Consider the following 20,608-nt stretch of genomic DNA (forward strand, 5'->3'; position numbering starts at 1 on the left):
CACACACAGTCTTGAGGCCAGTACTGCATTAGGTGATTTAGGCTAGTTACACACCAGGACGTTGCGTTTAGGGGACGTTATAGGGCACATAACGTGCCCCTAACGCAACGCCTGGTGCTCTCTGGTGTGGACGTCGGAGTGAGCCGCGTTGTGCAGCTCACTCTGGCGTCTGTGATGCCGTGATGCGTACTCTTGGACGCATGCGGCATCACGTGGTCCCGCCCGGCCAATCGCCGCACGGACCGGCCGCTCTAGGAAGTAAACACTGCACGTCACTGAGTGCAGTGAATATTAATTAGCCATGTGCCCGGCCGCTCTCCCCTCCTCCCCAACATGACTGAGCATGTGCAAACAGTCTAACGCGGCTTAGCCGCGGAGAACGCACAGCATGCAGCACTTTGCTGCGTTACAATGTAACGCAACGTGGGCAGTGTGAACAGCCCACTTGTGTTACATTACTGTGCGTTGGGGGAGCGTTACAGGCTGCACTAACGTGCGACTGTAACGTCCCTGTGTGCAAGAAGTCTTAGGGTCTGTTTCCACTAGATGCGTTGCTATGTGGAAACCGCTCTGCAACGTAACACAAGGAAACTGCAACCAATTCATGTCAATGGAGTTGTTTCCATTGACGCAAATTTATACGCGATCCAGCACGATGCGCCGCAGGGGAAATTATGGATAGCATGCTGCAGTTTTCCACAGCACTCATCCGAGTCCCCATTGCCGCCGACAGGAAGCCGCATGACGCCACATCTGGTTGTACAGAAGACAACAGGAAGTACTTGTGGAGGGATGCGAGGCGATTGCGGCGATCGCCTCGCATCCTAAACGTAAGTGGGAAAGGGGCCTTAACTTCCAGTAATGGGACTGATGGCCTCATAATTACATAAGGTAGCAACTATGGGGGGCCACAACTGTAACTTCAGATTAAGAATGAGTAAGGATGAGCAACAGTTTCAGCGTAAAGCTCAATTGTCCTGGCTGAGAGGGTTAACTCACCCATGTGGACATATCTTGCCGCTTCTCCTCACTCTCCATGTTCCTGACACTTCCGGCTTTGAAGGCTGGGAAGATGGAGAACAGCATACTGCGAATCGGTGGGAGGCAGCAAAATAGGTGAGTTAACCCTCCCAGAAGTAAACTTTATCCGGGTATGAACTACTATTTATTACACTAGGCACACAGGCTTTGCTGTACATATGCAGACACTAAGTGGAAGACCTTGGCTTTATCTATAAATACTCCGATTAGGGTTTTTATTAACATTATGGCTTAATTTGGCCTGGGCCTTTCCACCAGGACTGTGGAGTCGGTGCACAAAATCATCTGATTTCTATAGGATCTTCTCAAAAAATTAGCATATTGTGATAAAGTTCATTATTTTCTGTAATGTACTGATAAACATTAGACTTTCATATATTTTAGATTCAAATACACACAACTGAAGTAGTTCAAGCCTTTATTGTTTTAATATTGATGGTTTTGTCATACAGCTCATGAAAACCCAAATTTCCTATCTCAAAAAATTAACATATTTCATCCGACCAATAAAAGAAAAGTGTTTTTAAAACAAAAAAAAGTCAACCTTCAAATCATTATGTTCAGTTATGCACTCAATACTTGGTCGGGAATCCTTTTGCAGAAATAACTGCTTCAATGCGGCATGGCATGGAGGCAATCAGCCTGTGGCACTGCTCAGGTGTTATGGAGGCCCAGGATGCTTCGATAGCGGCCTTAAGCTCATCCAGAGTGTTGGGTCTTGCGTTTCTCAACTTTCTCTTCACAATATCCCACAGATTCTCTATGGGGTTCCGGTCAGGAGAGTTGGCAGGCCAATTGCGCACAGTAATACCATGGTCAGTAAACCATTTACCAGTGGTTTTGGCACTGTGAGCAGGTGCCAGGTCGTGCTGAAAAATGAAATCTTCATCTCCATAAAGCTTTTCAGCAGATGGAAGCATGAACCCACTTTTGAACCAGAAACAGCGGCAGAAGAGCCTGACCTGGGCTACAGCTTCTAAGGGTACAATAGTTAATTTGCATATATTCAGCAGTGGTGCTCTGGGAGACATCTCAAGCTCACTCCAACCTGAATTATCGCAAATTCTTTCTGTTTTAGGAAAGCAAACTTTAGTTTTTCTTAACATCTTAGTAAGGGGGCTTTTAGGACCATTGTAGTCCCTTACACACTCCAATGAGTTCTGGGTCACCATGAGCTTGCTGGTTAGTCTGTGCCTCTGGGATACAGAGAAGCAGCACTGGACTGTTGCTCAGTGGTCCAAAGTACTTTTTTCGGATGAAAGCAACTTTTACATGTCATTCGGAAATCAAGGTGCCAGAGTCTGGAGGAAGACTGGGGAGGGGGAAATGCCAAAATGCCTGAAGTCCAGTGTCAAGTACCCACAGTCAGTGATGGTCTGGGGTGCCATGTCAGCTGCTGGTGTTGGTCCACTGTGTTTTATCAAGGGCAGGGTCAATGCAGCTAGCTATCAGAAGATTTTGGAGCACTTCATGCTTCCATCTGCTGAAAAGCTTTAAAGAGATGAAGATTTCATTTTTCAGCACGACCTGGCACCTGCTCACAGTGCCAAAACCACTGGTAAATGGTTTACTGATCATGGTATTACTGTGCTCAATTGGCCTGCCAGCTCTCCTGACCTGAACCCCATAGAGAATCTGTGGGATATTGTGAAGAGAAAGTTGAGAGACGCAAGACCCAACACTCTGGATGAGCTTAAGGCCGCTATCGAAGCATCCTGGGCCCCCATAACACCTGAGCAGTGCCACAGGCTGATTGCCTCCATGCCACGCCGCATTGAAGCAGTCATTTCTGCAAAAAGGATTCCCGACCAAGTATTGAGTGCATAACTGAACATAATTATTTGAAGGTTGACTTTTTTTTGTTTTAAAAACACTTTTCTTTTATTGGTCGGATGAAATATGTTAATTTTTTAAGATAGGAAATTTGGGTTTTCATGAGCTGTATGCCAAAATCATCAATATTAAAACAATAAAAGGCTTGAACTACTTCAGTTGTGTGTATTTGAATCTAAAATATATGAAAGTCTAATGTTTATCAGTACATTACAGAAAATAATGAACTTTATCACAATATGCTAATTTTTTTAGAAGATCCTGTATAGCTCCCAAATGTCCCTCTTTTGGAAACCACTCCCTCTGTCCCTTTAGCCTCATTTGTCCCTCTTTCACGACTGGTGTACAGATTTGTATAAATATATGTATTTTTTTTACTGAAAATGTGTTTAATTCATTCTAAGCTTTATTCCCATCCTTTAAATTGATATATTTCTTTATTTCAAATGTTAATATAAAGCATAATGGACCAGGATAGGAAGGACGAGAATGGTTTGAATTATAAAATACCGTATATTCTGCCGTATAAGACGCACTTTTTCTCCCCCAAAAATGGGGAGAAAAAGTCCCTGCGTCTTATACGGCAAAGGCAGGGAATCCCCGACTTACGAACGCCCGCCGATAGGAACCGCGACCCGCCGCCACGTCGGGGATTCCTTGCACTGCCCCTTATGTGCTGCTCTGTTCTGCGTGTGTTCATGGCTCCCCCGTGTGGTCCGCTTTCTGCCAACAAACTGTTGCGTATGACCGCAAACACCGCCGCCGCTGCTTGTGCATACGTTCCCCCTGTGTGGTCCGCAACTGCCCGCTTGTGCCCCCGCTTGAGTCGACGCTTCCCTCCCGGAGTAAATAGCTAGACCGCGCTCATCTTACCTAAGTCAGTGCCTTCTGCGGGGATCGGAGACCTGTCTTCACTTCCACACTTCCACTCTAGTAATTGCTTCTGCTGCATCATCAGCAGATGCCATCACTAGGGGGAGCCGCGTGTGTAAAGACAGGTCTCCGATCCCCGCCGAAGGCACTGACTTAGGTAAGATGAGCGCAGTCTAGCTATTTACTCCGGGGGAAAGCGTCGGAATGCGTAAGCAGCAGCGGCGGTGTTTGCGGTCATACACAACGGCAGTCGTGGACCACCCAGGGAGAACAGAGACACTTGAGAACATACTGGGGACAGCAGGGGACATACCCGGGACATACAGGGGATATACTGGGGACAGCAGGGGACATACTTGGGACAACAGGACACACAGGACAGCAGGGGACGTACCAGAGGCGCACATACAGGGGACAGCAGGACACACATTAGGGACATACTGGGAGCAGCAGGGGACATACTGGGGACAGCAGGACACACATTAGGGACATACTGGGAGCAGCAGGGGACATACTGGGGACAGCAGGAGACACATTAGGGACATAATGGGAGCAGCAGGGGACATACTGGGGACAGCAGGACACACATTAGGGACATACTGGGAGCAGCAGGGGACACCTGGGGACAGCAGGACACACACTAGTGACATACTGGGGACAGTAGTACACACACTGGGGACAGAAGGGGACACAGGACACCAATTAAGGGAGAACATCTACAAGACGCTCCTGGAACATGGACGCACCAGGTTTAGTATATTTTTTTTCCCTTGTTTTTTGCCCCCTAAACCTAGGTGCGTCTTATATTCCGGAGCGTCTTATACGGCGCGAAATACGGTACATTTTTCTCATGAAAGCTTTATGGTATGGTTGACTATGGGTGCGTGATTAGAGGTGTGGCTTAAGTGTCCCTCTTTCTTATTTTAAAAAGTTGGAAAGTATGCGACTTCTCAGTTTATGAAACCAATGACGGGGCTGTTATTGATACTCAGGGGTAATTGTATAAATCACTTGCACTTCTGTAGTGATGATACACTATGATGTTGCTTTCCTTCAGGGTGGGTCCAGGTTTGCTACAAAAAAAGGGAAAAGGAAGAAAAAGCGCTCCAATAGTGTATTAATCATATTAATAAACATCGCAAATGTTAAAATGCACTTATTACAGTAACGTGGCGGCACTGATAAATAGAGGCCACTCCACCCACACCTCCAGACACCCATGATGGAGTTAATACCATTGCGCTCCAAGGTCCTGGCCAGACCTCTGAACAGCGATTCGAGACATGGGCAGCCTACTACAAGCAATTTAAACCTTACTTTAATGTAAGTGCATTTTAACCTTTGCAAAATCTATTAAAGAAAATGAACACACTATTGGAGTGCTTTCTCTCCCTTTTTTCTTCTATGAAACCACCAACTCTGACTCCAGGAACCAAAAATTGCTCCGACTCCTCGACTCAAGACTCCACAACTGTTTTCTGCAGTGCTTAGCAGACTACATCAATTCATGTCCTTAACTGTCTATAAAGGATCTCAGACCCCAGCCAGTTTCCAGTAGCCAGAGTGCATCTTGCAGGATGCATGGCGACATGCCATTCAGATTTGCAACAGCATGCGATCAGGACAGCAAGTCACTGGCCACATAGGTAGCAGTTCCCTCTGTTTCTAGTGGAAACTGAGCCAAAGTCAAAGTACCTGACACAATTTGAAAACCTTACCAGAGATACACCCTGTTGAGGGCTAAATTTGAGAATTAAAAAAACAAACAAAAACACCTGATTCAGTTAACATTTCTCAAATCAACTGGGTTTATATTAACTTACTAGAAATAACTTGCTTGAGTGTTCTGTACTTGCCCTTTCTTACAATAAGGTCACCTCCACAAGTCCCAGATAACTAGGGAAAGGGGGGAATTTTCCTGCGGAGGAACCCATAGATATTTTTGCATTCCCTGAACAGCTGGAAGTAGAGACAACCCTGAACAAAAGCATCATACAATCTGCTGGCAAGGCGTCCCACTGGTCACTTCATTGGATACAAACTAAATTTGAGTACACCTGCCATTGACGTTCGGCAGGAGGCTGGTGCAGCAGAGCTAGGTAGTCTGCTGGGTATAATTTACAAACTTTGCTAACTTAGCTGTCAGGTGGCATTTGCAGGTTTGTGTTTAGAGATAGGACTGATCCCTAATTGCGACACACACGGCTGTCTAGAGCTACCGGAAGTGGTATACGGCCCCGCCTATTTGTGCGCCGGAAGTGGGGCATCAGTGATACGGCTATACACAGCGCAGTCCCGATTAGTGTAGAAGTGATTGCTGAGTGTTGTTGGCCGTAATGAAGCCGGCGGTGGATGAGATGTTCCCGGAGGGAGCCGGGCCCTATGTGGATCTGGATGAGGTGAGAGGAGGCTGTCCGTGCTGCCTGAGCTGTGTGCTCGTCTGTGTTTTGGTTTAAGTCGCCCCGTGTATGGGCCGGTGCTCCAACAATCTAACCTACACCCTCGAACTAACCTACATCCCATAGACTTTACTATCCCTTATTCTAACCCTCCTGCTATACGTTTGATAGCGAATGTAGGCTGATTCGACGGGTAGGTTATTTTGTCGATACACTGGACGACCAATGGAGAGAGATCTGTTGGCTGCCCATACACCACAGGCTGATTCCTTATCTATGTCAGCATATTGGCCTAGTGACACTGCCTTGCAGTGTGAAATGTCGCTCCCTCACCCACCCAGTGCAGTATACTTTACCTGTCCATGTCCGCCGCTGGCTCCGGGCTCCTTCCTCAATCATCATACACGTGCCCCACATGGTTGCTGGGGTATACATGGTCATGTTAAAGGGAAGGTTCAGGTGGGTAAAAAATAAAAATCAATTTCCACTTACCTGGGGCTTCCTCCAGCCCGTGGCAGGCAGGAGGTGCCCTCGCCGCCGCTCCGCAGGCTCCCGGTGGCCGACCCGATCTGGCCAGGCCGGCTGCCAGGTCGGGCTCTTCTGCGCTCCAAGGCCCGTCACTTCTGCGTCCCACGCCGGCGCGCTGGCGTCATCGGACGTCCGTCGGGCTGTACTGCGCAGGCGCAGAACTACTGCGCTTGCGCAGTACAGCCCGGCGGACGTCCGATGACGGCAGCGCGCCGGCGTGGGACGCAGAAGTGACGGGCCTTGGAGCGCAGAAGAGCCCGACCTGGCAGCCGGCCTGGCCAGGTCGGGTCGGCCACTGGAGACCACCGGGAGCCTGCGGAGCGGCGGCGAGGGCACTGCCTGCCACGGGCTGGAGGAAGCCCCAGGTAAGTGGAAATTGATTTTTATTTTTACCCACCCACCCTGAACCTTCCCTTTAAGGTTTCCATACATCAGGTGACTTGGCATGAAAATTGTTGCTGCCAAGTGCAGGCCCGATAGACGAAGTGACCAATTTCGGAACAGAAATTGGTCACATGGTTGATGGTGCAAGATGTTGGACCAAAGTCGGTTGGCCGGGTGTACGGCGGTCGATTTTGGAACAAGCGTTGAGACGACGAAACCTCTGCTGCTGCAATGTATAAATGTGCCCCCGTGTGCATTTATACATTACCTGTCCTGTAGCAGCCTACGCGCGATGTCCCGTATCCTCCGGGCGGCTATCCGTACATGCTACTGGCGCCTAGCATCTGACGTCAGACGGTATGCGCCATCAGATGCTAGGCGGCAGTAGCGTGTACGGAGAGCCGCTCAGAGGTTATGCACACTGTGCGGAGGCTACTGCATGATAGGTAATGTATAAATGCACACACAGGGAGAACATTTATACATTGGGGGCAGCGGCGGTGCCGATTCCCTGAAGATTTCATGCTAAAATTGGACGGGAATCGGTCTGTAGTGTATGGGCAGAATCAACGAAAAGACAAATTTATGTCTAATCAGATTCTATTAGAGATAAATTTGTCTCTTTGTCGAATCTGCCCATAATCGTTAGGTCTATGGACACTTTTACTCCGGCAACCACGTGGGCTGCGAGTATGCGGATTGCGGAGGGAGACCAGAGCCAGCAGCGGACATGGACAGGTAAAGTATACTACATTGGGGGGAAGCGCTGGGGGTTTTGTCGCTCTTCCCAATATTGCGTGCTGTTACCGTCGTGCACCCGATTGACCACGATGGCTTGACATCTTGCAGAATGTCTGATCAATGTACATGCAGCCAATTTTGCCCCAAAATTGGGCTCATCCAATTTGCTAGTAATTATTGAATTGATTGGCTGCAAGTTGATAGATGTATGGCCACCTTTAGGAACCGGCTTTGTGATGCCGCCTTGCCACCCTCCAAATGTAATTTATTATTATTTAGTATTTATATAGCGCCAACATCTTCTGCAACGCTGTGCAGAGTATGTTGTTTGGTAATTTAACTGTCCCTCTGAGGGACTCACTATCTAATCTCCACCATAGTCCTATGTATGTATTGTGTAGTCTATGTGATGTAGTCTAAGGCCAATTTAGGGGAAAGCCAATGAACTTATCTGTATGTTTTTGGGATTTGGGAGGAAACCTAAGTTCCCTGCAGATAGTGCCCTGGGTGGAGTTTCAAAACGGGGACCCAGCACTGTAAGGGCCTTTTTCCACTAGCCTGCGATTTGATTCTGATCGCAAATCGCAAGGTACATTAAACTAATGGAAACTGCAGCAGCAATTTCCATTAGTGCGATGCGATTTTGGTCAAAGCGCAGTCGTCCTGCCGCGTTTTGTATGCGATTGAGCTGTACTATGAGTATAGTATCGCAATCGCATGGTGGAAATTGAAACGCGATCGGAATCGCAATCGCGATCGCATTTCATAGTGGAAAAGAGCCCTAAGGCTTGAGCACTAACCACTATGCCACCGTGCTGGTTAGCACTCCCATGTAGCATGGGAGCTAATATGGTTGAAGTAAGCCAGTGTGAAAGTCCAGAGAACAGTTCTCCAATCACAGCAATGTCTACAACTTGAAACATTCCAGAGGAGATTTTTTGTTTTGTTTTGTTTGCGTGACGAACGATTGATAAGTGATGCGATTATGACCGTCGTAGTGGTTTGGATCTTTAAGATCCCTGATGACTCCTGTTGAAGTGCTGTGATTTTTTTTTTTTTGACTTCCTGTCTGTGCCCATCGTGGGACATTGCGTGTTCCCACGGGTAGGAAGGTATATTGAGTACCCCACAGTGATGAATAATCGTTCCCCCGATCCATCTTCCGGCGCCTTCAGCTTAATTGGCTGAATAGTATGGACACATTATCAGTACAACCTACCTGAAGGCTACCATTTTGAGAGGGTGCTGTACACCCGATCACGTTAGCAGAATTTCACCATTCTAGTGTACCCCCCTCTGCCAGCTCCAGCCCCCTATATTCTGTCTGGTCCTTTAGATTCTGTCTGGTCCCCTCAGTTGCGCCCAGCTGTGGGTCCCGTGTACACACACCCTCGTTTACACTCCAGTAGCTGGGAGCACTCTGCACATGCCAGGATTACGTATGGCTTCACTGTGGAACAACAGGGGACAGGTTGGAATTTCCCATAAGGTAGGTTGCTAACACAATATTAAGTTGGAGGGACGGGGTTAAGGGTGAGCGCCATTGCTTACCTATGGTGGGCTGCTTGTGTAGCTCCCTGTCCCTGTGAAAGTCGCCATCACCAGCCATAGCTGGCCACACTTCAAAAAATCTGCCTGTGAGCGTGCTCCTGACCGCAGTGCAAGCTGGGAACCACTTCAGGACCGCAATGTTAACACCCCCCACCCCCCCCCCCTTAAAGACCAGGCCATTTTTCCCAAAAAGGGCCACTGCAGCTTTAAGGGATTGCTGCAGGGCCGCACAACACAGCACACATGTGATTTCCACCCCCCCTTTTCTCCCCACCGAGCAAGCTCTCTGTTGGTGCGGTCTGATTGCTCCCCCAATGTGTTTTGTTTTGTTTTTTTCTTGTTTGTTTTATTTTTAAATAAAATTGTGTAATTTTTTTCCAGTGTGTGACAGTGATAGGCTGGTGGGGGGGAGACACCTACGTTTACTTGGGTACTTCTGCGCAGTGTAGGTGACTAAGCAAAAGAATGCATTCTTCTTTATAGGCTTCAGCCTATGACAGCGGATCACCCCTGACCCAATGGAGGGGAGTCGCGCGGCAGTCTCCCAGTGGCGATCTCCGCTGGGAGACTAATTGGCGGAGCTCCGCTCTGTCATTCATGCGGAGTTGCGCGCGCATCAGTATGCATCATCTCCTTTAATCCCAACCCAAAGGACCTTACGCCGATCGGCGTTAGGCGGTTCTGGGGCTGCCGCCGCGTTCATGCCCATTGGCGTGACGTGGTCGGCAAGAGGTTAAAAGGAAATAAATATGGCAGCCTCCATATGCCTCCCGCTTCAGTTGTTCTTTAAGCTCACCTGTCCGCTGGCGTGATCCTTCTGTGTTCATCCCTGCCAGGGACCTGTGACCGCTGTAGAGGTAGAACCAATCCTTTCTTATGTTTTTTTTTTTTCCCTGTTCTTGGTGTCACACCTGTTGAAATTCTGTGTGTTTTTTGTGATTTACAGGCTGGGGGAAGCACTGGACTTCTGATGGATCTGGCAGCAAATGAAAAAGCAGTGCATCAAGACTACTTCAACAGTGAGTTAAAGTAAAAGCTAGTCACTATCACACTCTCACTGGAAGTGGCACATAGCTATATGCATTTGTTGAAGACAAAAACTAACTCAACAGACAGTGTTTGTAAATGAATGTGAAGTATACATATGCTGGTCTTAGTAAAGGTGGACGTACATCAGGTGAGTTGGAAAACAATACACCATCTGATTCGATAGTTATTATTGAACCAGATGAAAATCTGAGGTGCCAAGGGTATGACCGATTGGGCTAAAATTGGTCACATATATCGATGCTGCAAATCTCAGTCCGACGTGTGCGATATCGGGATGAGCCACAAATGCGACAGAATCCCTGGCACTCTTTTTCTTCCCCCCCCCCCCCCCCCCCCCCCATATGCATGTATGAGGAAAGAGCTGACAGAGATCCCAGCACTGATAAGACAGTTCGATCTGGCTAAATAAATTACACAGCAGCAATGAGTTTCTAAGCTACTTATATGTGGAATGAAGACTTTTTATCATGTCTTATGCAGTATTTTGTGTCCACTTTAGGTCCCTTGCACGCTGCGGCCCAGCGCTTTACTCTTCCCTGCTGCAAGGGCCATGCAAGTCTATAGAGTCTATAGAGACTTGGACACTTTGTGCAATTCGATGCGGTGCACTACAAGTAGCCAAGCCGCTGCAATGCCAATGCAAAGGCTGCAGCGTGTTACTGCATGGAAATCCATGTAGTGGTAGTGGAGCACTTCCTCAAAAAGTATCTGTGATGTGCCACGATTGAACCAGCTGCACACTGGCTCACTAATCAGATTGTAGAGCTGAGACCGGCACCATCTGTATACTTATAGGCTCTTTTATTGGCAATAAACAGCTGTCATCACAACGTTTCAGGTCAGCCGCCCCTTTATCAAGCTGAGCTGTTAGCCATCAAATTCACACTGACATCAAAAGTGCTTTATATACACATCATGGTAAACAAGTAACCAATCAGAGTCAAAATTCAAACATCAGCCAATCCTGCTGTCCGTCCTCAGAGCGGACCTAGTGGGGAACTATACTGCTTACTGTCCATAGGTAGGTTCAAACATGGATCCTCCCCCTCCTCCCACACTTACCTATCGCAGAGCGGCAGGGAAGCGCCTCTGTGTCAGGGAACGTATGGCCGCACCTCCCAGCAAGCCGCCTGCTTGGCGGACCTGATGTGGAACTGGCCTACGTGACGCGAGGTGGGCGGAGCTAAGCGCCGCCTCCCGCGTTGCCCTGACTACAGCTAATGGGAGCAGCGAAATATTATATATAAATACAGAGTGAAAATATAGCCAGGATTATTAAACGACATTGGTACCTTCTCACAGACAGTTTTCCTGCAATTTCGCAACCCTCCTATTATAAAAGAGTGCCAAATTTTGAGAGACCAATTGGTCTGCGCTGATATGAGGAGTGATGGAGGGGGTCAGTCAAAATCTAATCGCATGGGAACATTTCCTTGTATGAATTGCGTCCATTGTAGTTCAGTTATCAAGGGTCAACATATTTTGCACCCCCATTCTGGTGTTAAGTTCAAGATACGTGGTTGTTTTACGTGTGATTCCTCGTATGTAGTTTACGCATTAAAATGCCCTTGTGGCCTTCTGTACATCGGACAGACGACGCAAAAGATAAAAAACCGGTTATCATCGCACAAACATGCGATTAGAGAGTCTCTTACTGACCAGGCAGTGGCTTTTCACTTTCAACAGGCTAATCATCAGGTTAGCCAGTTGAGATATGATTATTGAACATGTTGCACCTTTTTAGGAGAGGGGGCGATAGGGTTAAGAGGCTGTTATACAGAGAGGCATTTTGGATTAAGAAACTTGATACTATGGAGCCTCGAGGTCTAAACCGAGAACTTGATTTATTACCTTTTTTATTTAAATTTTGTGTTTTCCATATGCCTCTCTGTGTGACAGCCTCTTGTTGTGTTACATGTTAGTATACAGTGGGTTGCAAAAGTATTCGGCCCCCTTGAAGTTTTTCACATTTTGTCACATTACTGCCACAAACATGCATCAATTTTATTGGAATTCCATGTGAAAGACCAATACAAAGTGCTGTACACGTGAGAAGTGGAACGAAAATCATACAGGATTCCAAACATTTTTTACAAATAAATGAAAAGTGGGGTGTGCGTAATTATTCGGCCCCCTGAGTCAATACTTTGTAGAACCACCTTTTGCTGCAATTACAGCTGCCAGTCTTTTAGGGTATGTCTCTACCAGCTTTGCACATCTAGAGACTGAAATCCTTGCCCATTCTTCTTTGCAAAACAGCTCCAGCTCATTCAGATTAGATGGACAGCGTTTGTGAACAGCAGTTTTCAGATCTTGCCACAGATTCTTGATTGGATTTAGATCTGGACTTTGACTGGGCCATTCTAACACATGGATATGTTTTGTTTTAAACCATTCCATTGTTGCCCTGGCTTTATGTTTAGGGTCATTGTCCTGCTGGAAGGTGAACCTCCGCCCCAGTCTCAAGTCTTTTGCGGTCTTCAAGAGGTTTTCTTCCAAGTTTGCCCTGTATTTGGCTCCATCCATTTTCCCATCAACTCCGACCAGCTTCCCTGTCCCTGCTAAAGAGATGCACTCTCCCCCCCCCATCAACTCCGACCAGCTTCCCTCTCCCTGCTAAAGAGATGCACCCTCCCCCGAGCATGATGCTGCCACCACCATATTTGACTGTGGGGATGGTGTGTTCAGAGTGATGTGCAGTGTTAGTTTTCCGCCACACATAGCGTTCTGCATCTTGGCCAAAAAGTTCCATTTTGGTCTCATCTGACCAGAGCACCTTCTTCCACATGGTTGCAGTTTGCCACAAGCCATGTGGGGGACACAGCAAACGGGACTTCTTATGCTTTCTGTTAACAATGCCTTTCTTCTTGCCACTCTTCCATAAAGGCCAACTTTGTACAGTGCATGACTAATAGTTGCCCTATGGACAGAGTCTCCCACCTGAGCTGTAGATCTCTGCAGCTCGTCCAGAGTCACCATGGGCCTCTTGACTGCATTTCTGATCAGTGCTCTCCTTGTTCGGCCTGTGAGTTTAGGTGGATGGCCTTGTCTTGGTAGGTTTACAGTTGTGCCATACTCCTTCCATTTCTGAATGATCGCTTGAACAGTGCTCCGTGGGATGTTCAAGGCTTTGGAAATCTTTTTGTAGCCTAAGCCTGCTTTAAATTTCTCAATAACTTGATCCCTGACCTGTCTTGTGTGTTCTTTGGACTTCATGGTGTTGTTGCTCCCAATATTCTCTTAGACAACCTCTGAGGCCCTCACAGAGCAGCTGTATTTGTACTGACATTAGATTACACACAGGTGCACTCTATTTAGTCATTAGCACTCATCAGGCAATGTCTATAGGCAACTGACTGCACTCATATTAAAGGGGGCTGAATAATTATGCACACACCACTTTGCAGTTATTTATTTGTTAAAAATGTTTGGAATCGTATGATTTTCGTTCCACTTCTCATGTGTACACCACTTTGGCCTCGATTCATAAAAATGTGTTCGGTGAAGTAAATCAGTGCGGGGAAACTCCGCGCTCGGTATTTCAGACTTCTGGGTTGTCATTCATAAAATGTTGCCAGTTGCGATAGCAGAGCGGAGATTTCCGCTGTAGGCAAGCAGTAGGCTGTCGGGAGCCTTGCGGAAACACAGGAGCTGGCTGAGTTCCTCAGTGCGCTGCTCTCTCTGCTGCTGCTGCTTGGGAGGTCTGTCCCATTGACTTACATGTACTCCGCACGCTTATCGCTACATCCGAGCAAGCGGTTTTTCCCATCCGCATACCGCTTGCTCTAATTTTTATGAATGGCCATTTTGTTACATTTCCGCCTAGAATCGCCGCATAAGGCGGTGATTTATCACTCTGCTCCGGAATGTCAGCTCCACATGCGGAAACAGCCTTTATGAATACACATTTTGTTCAGTGTTTGGTAAAATCGGCTGTTTTCAGCATTTCCGCATGCGGGAATGCTTTATGAATCGAGGCCATTGTGTTGGTCTTTCATGTGGAATTCCAGTAAAATTGATTCATGTTTGTGGCCGTAATATGACAAAATGTGGAAAACTTCAAGGGGGCCGAATACTCTTGCAACCCACTGTATATGTGAATTAGCAGTGTGGATTGTGCAATGGGTTTTACTCTGGCTTTACTCCATATGTCACCATTGCTGAGTGTTGATATCATCAGTATTATCGTTTGAATATAACATCCTTTCAATATAATTTATTTGGGCAGCTTGCCTTTCTCCTTTCCCCGCCATGTCCCTTCAATATGTTCTGATTTTTCAGCCTCTCTCTTTCCACATGCCGTGCGAGTCTGCATGACATGTGGTTTTGTTTACTTTTTGCGGGGTTGCTTCCTATTGGTCGGCGCTGTAGAGGCGCGCCTCCTCTTTCATCTGCTATGGTGAGCGGCAATATTTCGCCGCTCCCATTAGCTGTAGTCAGGGCAACGCGGGAGGCGGCGCTTAGCTCCGCCCATCCCGCGTCACGTAGGCCAGTTCCACATCAGGTCCGCCAGGCTGGCGGCTTGCTGGGGGATGGGGCCATACGTTCCCTGACACAGAGGCGCGTCCCTGCCGCTCTGCGATAGGTAAGTGTGGGAGGAGGGGGAGGATCCATGTTTGAACCTACCTATGGACAGTAAGCAGTATAGTTCCCCACTGGGTCCGCTCTGAGGACGGACTGCAGGATTGGCTGATGTTTGAATTTTGACTGTGATAAGAGCGCTTTTGATGTCGATGTGAATCTGATGGCTAACAGCTGAAAAAGGGGCGGTTGCCCTGAAACGTTGTGATGACAGCTGTTTATTGCCAATAAAAGAGCCTATACGTATACAGATGGTGCCGGTCTCATCTCTACAATCTGCATGGAATATCCAGTAATGCTAGTCAATGGGCGATGCCGTGTGTGCTAGGGGATGAGAATCCAAGTGGTTTATTCCTGCCCAGCAAAAAGTATTTTAAAAGGAATGGGAGCGCTATACACATGACCCTGTCGCCGCACCGGGATGCAGGGTCATGGGGGAACAAAGTGGCCAGGTAGAGGTTACATAAATTTTATAGATTTCATGCTGAAATGATGAGATTCTGATCTGAGAGGGATCTATCTTGTGGGCAAATCGGTGTATGGGCACTAAACTGATTAGATTTGTCTCGCTGTACACGCAGGGAGCAGTTGGCAAAATGTAGAAACCCCCTTCGTACCTGTTGGAGACTGTGTAGTCAATTTGTATGTATTCCAGAACATTAGCTATGCCCAAGTGCTCACTACACCAAGAGTAATGTCGTAAATTGAAGCCGAAGATCAAGGATTTTATTGTCCTCTGAAATTATCAAACTACAACTGTACAGTCCATCCTCCAACTTCAATGCAATTTACAAACATTTCCCTAATGTTGCAAATAACACAAATGGTGTGACTGCACTATATGTGACAGTAGAATAAGTGACAACCAATATATAAAGCCAAGATCAACGTTAAGCTTTCTACTCTCCTTTAGGGCCCATTCACACTAGAAGCATTTTTCTGAGCGTTTTGCGATTGATTCGTGTTTTTTTACAATCGCTCCCATTCACTTTCATTAGAAATCGTGGAAAAATCGCTGCAATTTAAAGTGAATGGGAGCGATTTTAAAAACTGCGAATCAATAGCAAATCTCTCAGAAAAGCGCTTGTAGTGTGAATGGGCCCTCAGTTATGATTGGCCAATCACTGACCAATTTTACCACCTCTCTGTAGTATGAGGCTCAGCAGATGCTAAATAATATGAGCAGACTGTGTAGGTAAACCCTCATATTACATGAAGGTGGTAAAATTGGTCAGTGATTGGCCAACCTTAATTGAACGTGTGTACCAGCCTTTAGATTGTAGCAGCGTTGCAATAATTACTAGAAAAATAATTCATGCTTGTTAACTCTCTCTCCTGCTTTTTTTTTTTTTTTTTTTTTTCCCCACTACAGATTTTGGAGACCTGTTTGATGATGATGACCTTGATTGACGGGTAAATTCTTATAGCTGTACACGGGTTTCAGGATAGATGGAAGACATTTGTACATCTGTGAACTTTTTATTTTACTGAGCAATATACACTAGAATTTAATTTATATTCTGTAAATAAAACCACCTTTCACAGATTTATTGTGTGCGTTGTGATATGTTAAAGGGAACCAGAGATGAACGATTCACACAAAATAAGCATATCAGTTGATAGCTTGTAAAGAATAAATGCTCTACCTGATAATTTCGTCACTCTGGAGTGCCTTTTTGAGTGATTTTTATCCATTATTGCTCCAGGAAATATCCAATATGGCCGCCGGCTCATATCTCTTCTGCTTCCAGGTTATAAACTGTTCTGGATGTGCTGTCTGTAGACTATAGACAAGCAGGGCTGCAGCAGGCTTTCATCTGTCTGCTTTCAACTTTATTATTCTGGTATGCTGTGTGGTTGCCTGTAGGAAGTGTCTCTCATAGAAATGAAACTGCATACAGTAGATAATGACTGGCTGCACACTGCACACAGATACACTTGTCTGTTTCAGAGCTTCATTCTCGGCAGCAGCAGCCCCTCCTATGTCAACAGCTCTGAGTATAAAATCTGAGCCAGGCGGGGGAAGGCTTGGGCTTGAAAAGACTCCACAGAAGAGTGACTCAGCTATAATGATCCCTCAGCCCCCTGAAGCTGTATGGTGCCCTAGCAGCCTCGCTCCGATCCTCCTGTCCCCGCCGACGGCTACCTCCGGGCTCGGCGACAGCCGCCGACCGGCTTCTCCGTGTTCCCAGCCGCTATATCACCCTCTATGCTGCAATAGCGTATACGCTATAGCAGCATAGAAAAATAAGCCAAAAAGGCAATACTGAAGTTAAAAATCTCTCTTACTCTGATGTGTGCTGAACAGCAAGCCTGTTGTTTCTAAGCTCGTAAGGAGGCCGGCAGGACGCATAACAGATACTGCAAAGCATTCTGGGGCTGCCTCTTCTCCCCACTGCACTACCTTGGGTCATCCCCTTCATTTCCCTATCACGCCCTAAGGCTGCTTTCACAGTGAGAAGTTACAGGCTCATGTTACAGCAGCTTCTAACAGCAGCCTAAACTCACAGCACCGAAAAATCACAGGGCACATGTTCCATTAGAGTAGACTGCATGAGTCCGCTATTGTTCCTAGCCACATGGCTAATATACAATGCACAGTAGTGTTGTCCATTAGGATCTTTTTTGTGAGTCCAATCATCAGGAAGCAGGGAGGATATGACCTCACAATTGGCTTCATAGGAGACAGACAAACATGGAACCTGCTATGAGCTGTCAAGAGCATCATTCTCTGCAAATACTATATAAAAATTCTGTGAAATCCAAACGTGGACAGTTAAATGCATATGTAATTTAAGTAGAGCCAATATTTAGCTACTGATATGTGTTTTTTTTTCTCTGAGACCCTATACCTAACAGCTCCTCTTTAAAGTGAGGCATGTTACTATACTTTTAATCAAGAATAAACAGTCCTCTCCAGAGCGGCTACCTACCCCTTTTTTCAGACTAAAGACGCACTTAGGTTCAGAGGGCAAAAATCTGGTAAAAAACTAAACCTAGTGTCTATAGTGCAGAGTAGCGTCGTATGGACTTTTCCTCCCCAAGTTGTCTCTATCTAAGCTACACTGCCCAGCTACACTACACTAACCCCTGCCGACCCCACTAACTACACTATACTTAGCCCTGATTGGCCCCCCTTCCTCTGCCCACACTGCACACTCCTGATTCCCACCAGTTACAATACAGTACACTACACTAGCTCTTAATGCTTAACCAGCTACACCACACAACACCTGCAGTGGAAGATCTCACCCAATCCTGCTGCCGTGCTTCTCTCCTCCTTTGTCTCCGGTTATCTTGCTGCTCTACACTCCAGTCCTCCAAGGATGCAGCCCAGTTTTTTATTAAAAAGCTTGCTATTTTCCAAATGCAAGTACAGTAAAGTTACATTTGGAATTATGTGGAAAAGTAGTGGTAGTCAGCACCCAACCAATTGGAATTATGGGAATGCATTCACTGAATCCATTGTGGGAATGCATTCACTGAATCCATGTACGATTTTTTTTCTAAAAAGCCACTCCTAGTTCTGGTGCTTTTTTCCTGCATTTCAATTGAGCCCAAAATAGTGAAAAACTTGAAGTGCAGAAGGCATTTGAGATTTTCTATTTTTGGTGTGAAAGAGCCCACACACATCAGGACCCCAGCCCCCACGGTCCACTTCCCCTCAGGCTCTGTCTGCACCCGCCGCACATCCTGCTGTTGTACACTGGCTGTTGTTCCTGGTTACTGTTGCCCTATTACTGTATGATTTATGCGCTGTCAGGTCACACAGTAACAGGGCAAGGGTAAATGGGAAAGACAACCAGAAAGGACGGCGTGCATACAGAAGGATGATGTGGTGGTTTCAGACAGAGATTGAGGGGGAGAGTGGTGGCTGTGGTTGTAATGTGTGAAGGATGGCGCCTTCAGAGGACCAGAGTGTACACATCAAGCTGACTGGAGGAGGAGAGGAGCATGGTAGCAGGGTTGGTAATTGCTTCTCTGTGCACTCTGCACCATATCTACCGAATATAGTATGCACCAACTCTTTCCCCCCAGTGTTGGGGAAGAATGTGTGCGTTTTCTATTCTGAAAAAATACGGTACATTGCAAGTACTGCAACAAGCTTTATTACACAGATGTACTGCTGTGCTCTAGAGCTACAATAGGGAGTAATAAATGCAACAGGCAATGTCCCCAGGCTTAGCATTGCAATGCTACGTGTATAGTGTGAGGGGAGCCTTACACTAAGCAACACAACGCTCCAGTGTGAAACTAGACTTAAGGTTTTGTTACACGTAAAACTTTATTGTGCAGATGGTAGGCCACCAAGTACCTCTATTTTGCCAACCAAATACAGTGTATTTCAAACAAACAGCAGAGATATATATATATAAGGCCCGGCACTGCATCAATTGTAATAAAAGAGCTTTATTTCTAATGCCTCTTACAGTTGCTAAAAAATCTTTTTCTCATGCAATATAAACATGTGTAGTGCACATACCCGTTGTGGTCAGAGGAGGTTGTGGGGCATGGTGGTGGTTACGGCCCGCCTAACAAACGTTTCGCTTTGGCAGCGTCTTCAGAGGCAGTGTGGCAAATACAGTCTATACTTCTAGATACCACATCATGGTTTCTGCTACTGGCCTCATTACAAGCTTTGGCTTGCAGGGTGCCAGTGCAGGAGATGCAGGGTTCCCAGTGCTCAGATGAAAAGGACCTGATCATCACTTTGATATTGGAAATAGTGGCAACAGTTATTTTTATTTCAGATACCATTTTTAAGGTGGCCACACACCATACAATTTTTTTTAAATATATTCAAGAATTCCAATAAATTTTCTGACTGTAACATATCAAAAATTTGACCAAGGTACCACACACACATGGTAAATTTTTCCTCAACTATGATAAAAATGATAGGAAACTCTGAGAAAATTGCTTGCGTGTATATATTAATAAATTGACAATCTACCACACACCATTACATTTTCATAAAAATTGATCAGAAAATCCACCATTCCCAATGAACTTTTATGGAAGAAAAATGGGAAATACAATCTGTTTTCTTGCTCAAATAAAAAAAATAAAAAAAAAACACTTTCGATTTTCTGGGAAATCTGATCCTTTTTTTTTTTTTTTATTGAATTGCCATAAAATCAGATCGTTTTATTGTAGTGTGTGTGTGTGTGTGTGTGTGTGTGTGTGTGTGTGTGTGGCCACTTTTAGCCCTTATCACAAGTTTGTAAATAATGGTGCTGCCCATGAGAATTCATAGTTGGAGATGCACTGCAAATTAATAGAGCCGCTTTTCAGACAACGGTCATAAGTGGTAAGCCACTTTCTAGTTTATACTATACTTTCATTCCCTTCTTTTTAAGGCTGCATTCACATAGAAGTCACAATGTGTGCCCGTTCACACTTAAAATCGTAGAACGTTTTGCGGTAGTGATTTTCCCGCGATTAGCGCGGAAAAATCACTGGACACTGATCACGATCGCAAATCGCGGAACGCTCGTCGCCGGCAAACCGCTGCATGCAGCGCGGTTGCGGTTATCGCTAACCGCAACCGCGGCAGTGAGAACACTGCCACTCGCTACATTGTGTAGCGGTTCTTGCAGATTCCCGCTCAGGTGTGAACAGGCCCT

General features: G+C 46.3%; 2 protein-coding genes across 4 annotated transcripts in view; one reads left to right on the forward strand and one right to left on the reverse strand.

Annotated features, from left to right (window-relative positions):
- The window catches only part of LOC137571506 (glypican-5-like), a 557,948-nt gene extending 551,978 nt beyond the window's left edge, over positions 1-5,970 (reverse strand). For all 3 annotated transcript variants that reach the window (XM_068280728.1, XM_068280727.1, XM_068280726.1), the window contains exon 1: positions 5,571-5,970. The gene's annotated coding sequence lies outside the window, so the exon portion shown is untranslated. The remainder of the gene's footprint in view (positions 1-5,570) is intronic.
- Positions 5,971-5,999: 29 nt separating this feature from the next.
- COPS9 (COP9 signalosome subunit 9) lies at positions 6,000-16,527 on the forward strand. The gene is made up of 3 exons (XM_068280729.1): positions 6,000-6,146; positions 10,297-10,369; positions 16,354-16,527. Exons 1-3 carry the CDS (start codon positions 6,084-6,086, stop codon positions 16,389-16,391), a joined length of 174 nt encoding a protein of 57 aa, XP_068136830.1. The 5' UTR covers positions 6,000-6,083; the 3' UTR covers positions 16,392-16,527.
- The last annotated feature ends 4,081 nt before the right edge of the window (positions 16,528-20,608 follow it).

Source organism: Hyperolius riggenbachi, chromosome 4 (genome assembly GCF_040937935.1).
Source record: "Hyperolius riggenbachi isolate aHypRig1 chromosome 4, aHypRig1.pri, whole genome shotgun sequence".
In the NCBI taxonomy this organism is placed as follows: domain Eukaryota; kingdom Metazoa; phylum Chordata; class Amphibia; order Anura; family Hyperoliidae; genus Hyperolius; species Hyperolius riggenbachi.

Coding starts and splice junctions, on each gene's coding strand:
- COPS9 (XM_068280729.1), top strand. CDS start 6,084: ATGAAGCCGGCGGTGGATGAGATGTTCCCGGAGGGAGCCGGGCCCTAT. Junction 6,147..10,296: donor CCTATGTGGATCTGGATGAG/GTGAGAGGAGGC, acceptor TGTGATTTACAG/GCTGGGGGAAGCACTGGACT. Junction 10,370..16,353: donor GCATCAAGACTACTTCAACA/GTGAGTTAAAGT, acceptor TCCCCACTACAG/ATTTTGGAGACCTGTTTGAT.